The following is a 1,886-nucleotide window of genomic DNA, read 5'->3' as shown; positions in this document are numbered from 1 at the left end:
AAGATATATTCCATAAAGGGATAATCATCAATTAACTGGAAAAGTCTATTGTCTAAAGTACCCTTACAAAGAAGTGGAACATTAGTGCAACAAAACATTCAAAACAGGATTTTAAAGTTCCAATTCAAGCCAAATAAAATGAAAAGTGTGGAGATAAACTCAAACATTCAAGGTGATATTGAGAACTATTTTAATGTGTATCTGCCTTTGGTCTGAAAGCACAAGAGAGAGTTTGAGAATTTCATTTCCCTCTGATGCCTTTGAGCCTTGGAAAAGTAAAGCTGAAATCTGAAGGTTCTTGATCATGTGGATTCATCCCATTTATGTTAGAGCATAAATTATTAGGAATTATGAAGAGCATCATTAGAGTGAGATCAATGTTAAATAATAACAAGCAGTAAAGTTCTGCTTTCTTACTGCCACATTTAAAAGCATGATGTTCTCCCAGATTACAGAACCGACGTTTCTGCCCTTCCACCCCCACGTGCCCCTGACCACCCTACCCCCAGTTCACGTTGCAGGCGTGGTGGTGTCCTTGCCCTCCACTTCTTACACACACCATCAAAGCATGACCCTCACTTCTCTAAAGCTCTGCTAATCCAGTTCCCTGCTCACGGGGCACATTGCTCTTGTTTCTCCTTATTATTGATAATTCATTCCTTCAGCTAACAAGGTATGCAACCTAAAATTTCCTGGGGGCAACAGAAAGAAAAAGTAAATCAAATAAATAAAAACTGTTTTTTAAAATATGGTAAGCACTCTGAAGTAAACAAAAAAAGCCTTTAGGTAGGGATCTCAGAAAAGATAATATTTAAGCCAAGAGCTCAACAATTCAAAAAAAAATTCTGCTTTCTTTTTTCCCCCATTATGCAGTATAATTGATATAATTGACATTCTGAATGGGGCTGGCTGAGGTAATCCGTGGCTTTTGGGGGGTGCTAATGTCTCCTAAGAAGTAGGTGCTCTTGTTTCTCAGGGAATTTTGGTCATGGGCCTTAGGATTCTCTCCTGAGCTGAATCCACCTTTGCCGTCAGCTTGGTCTCGGCAAAGTCAAAGGACAGTTTGTACAATATTAATGATTCTCCACAATTCATTTTTCAGAGGCATTTTACAGGGTGCATAAAAGTAATTACAGAACCCAAGTGCTAATTAATGATTCCACTCAGCTTGTGCCCACTCTTCCCTCTTATGTTACCTGATCAGCCACAGCGCGGGCTAATTTGTCCATTCGAGAACCTGCTTCGGCAATTTTCTTGGCAGCATTAATGACATCAGATGTATTTTTCAATGGGCCTTTGCCTCTGAAACAATATGTGCAACATAATTAGAAATCCACTTAATAATAGGGAACAGACAAACCTACCATCTCCTTTGTCCAGGGCTCTGGTTTTGTATTTGATCTGGTGCTGGCCATGTTGGAATTTTGAAAGTTTTCTTGCTTCTCTCCAACTTCTATGTTAATAGCCCACTTTATTTCCATTCATTCTGAGGAATATTTTCCCATAGTTTGATGTGCATGTTCACATTTTATACTTTACATTAATTTTCATTTTTTAAAACAGTGGTCGATTGCAAAAGATGATCACCACAAAAGCAATGGAAATTAAATTTATAAGTGCTTACCATGTACCTAATGCTGCTACACATACGACTTCATTTTGTCTTCATCATAATGCTAGCAAGTAGGTATCATCATTCTCATTTTAGAAAAGAATAAATAGGCCCAAAATGATGAATTAACTTATCTAAGCATATATATACAGGTCATAAGTGAAAAATTCTAAATTTTAAGCAGAGTCTAGCCAAAATAAATGCACACGAATTGTCTTCCATCCCATGTCCAGAATATTTGTATTATTTAATTTTTAAGTCCAGTTTGGCACTT

General features: G+C 37.2%; 1 protein-coding gene across 3 annotated transcripts in view; it reads right to left on the bottom strand.

Moving 5' to 3' along the window:
• Positions 1 to 1,886, bottom strand: part of CTNNA2 (catenin (cadherin-associated protein), alpha 2) — a 483,549-nt gene that overhangs the window by 74,944 nt on the left and 406,719 nt on the right. For all 3 annotated transcript variants that reach the window (XM_012648465.1, XM_012648464.1, XM_012648466.1), the window contains exon 10: positions 1,197 to 1,302. In XM_012648465.1, the coding sequence (XP_012503919.1) occupies positions 1,197 to 1,302 (106 nt within the window). The remainder of the gene's footprint in view (positions 1 to 1,196; positions 1,303 to 1,886) is intronic.

Source organism: Propithecus coquereli, unplaced genomic scaffold (genome assembly GCF_000956105.1).
Source record: "Propithecus coquereli isolate 6110/MARCELLA unplaced genomic scaffold, Pcoq_1.0 Scaffold286, whole genome shotgun sequence".
Taxonomy (NCBI): domain Eukaryota; kingdom Metazoa; phylum Chordata; class Mammalia; order Primates; family Indriidae; genus Propithecus; species Propithecus coquereli.
This window is presented reverse-complemented; position numbering and strand designations above follow the sequence as displayed.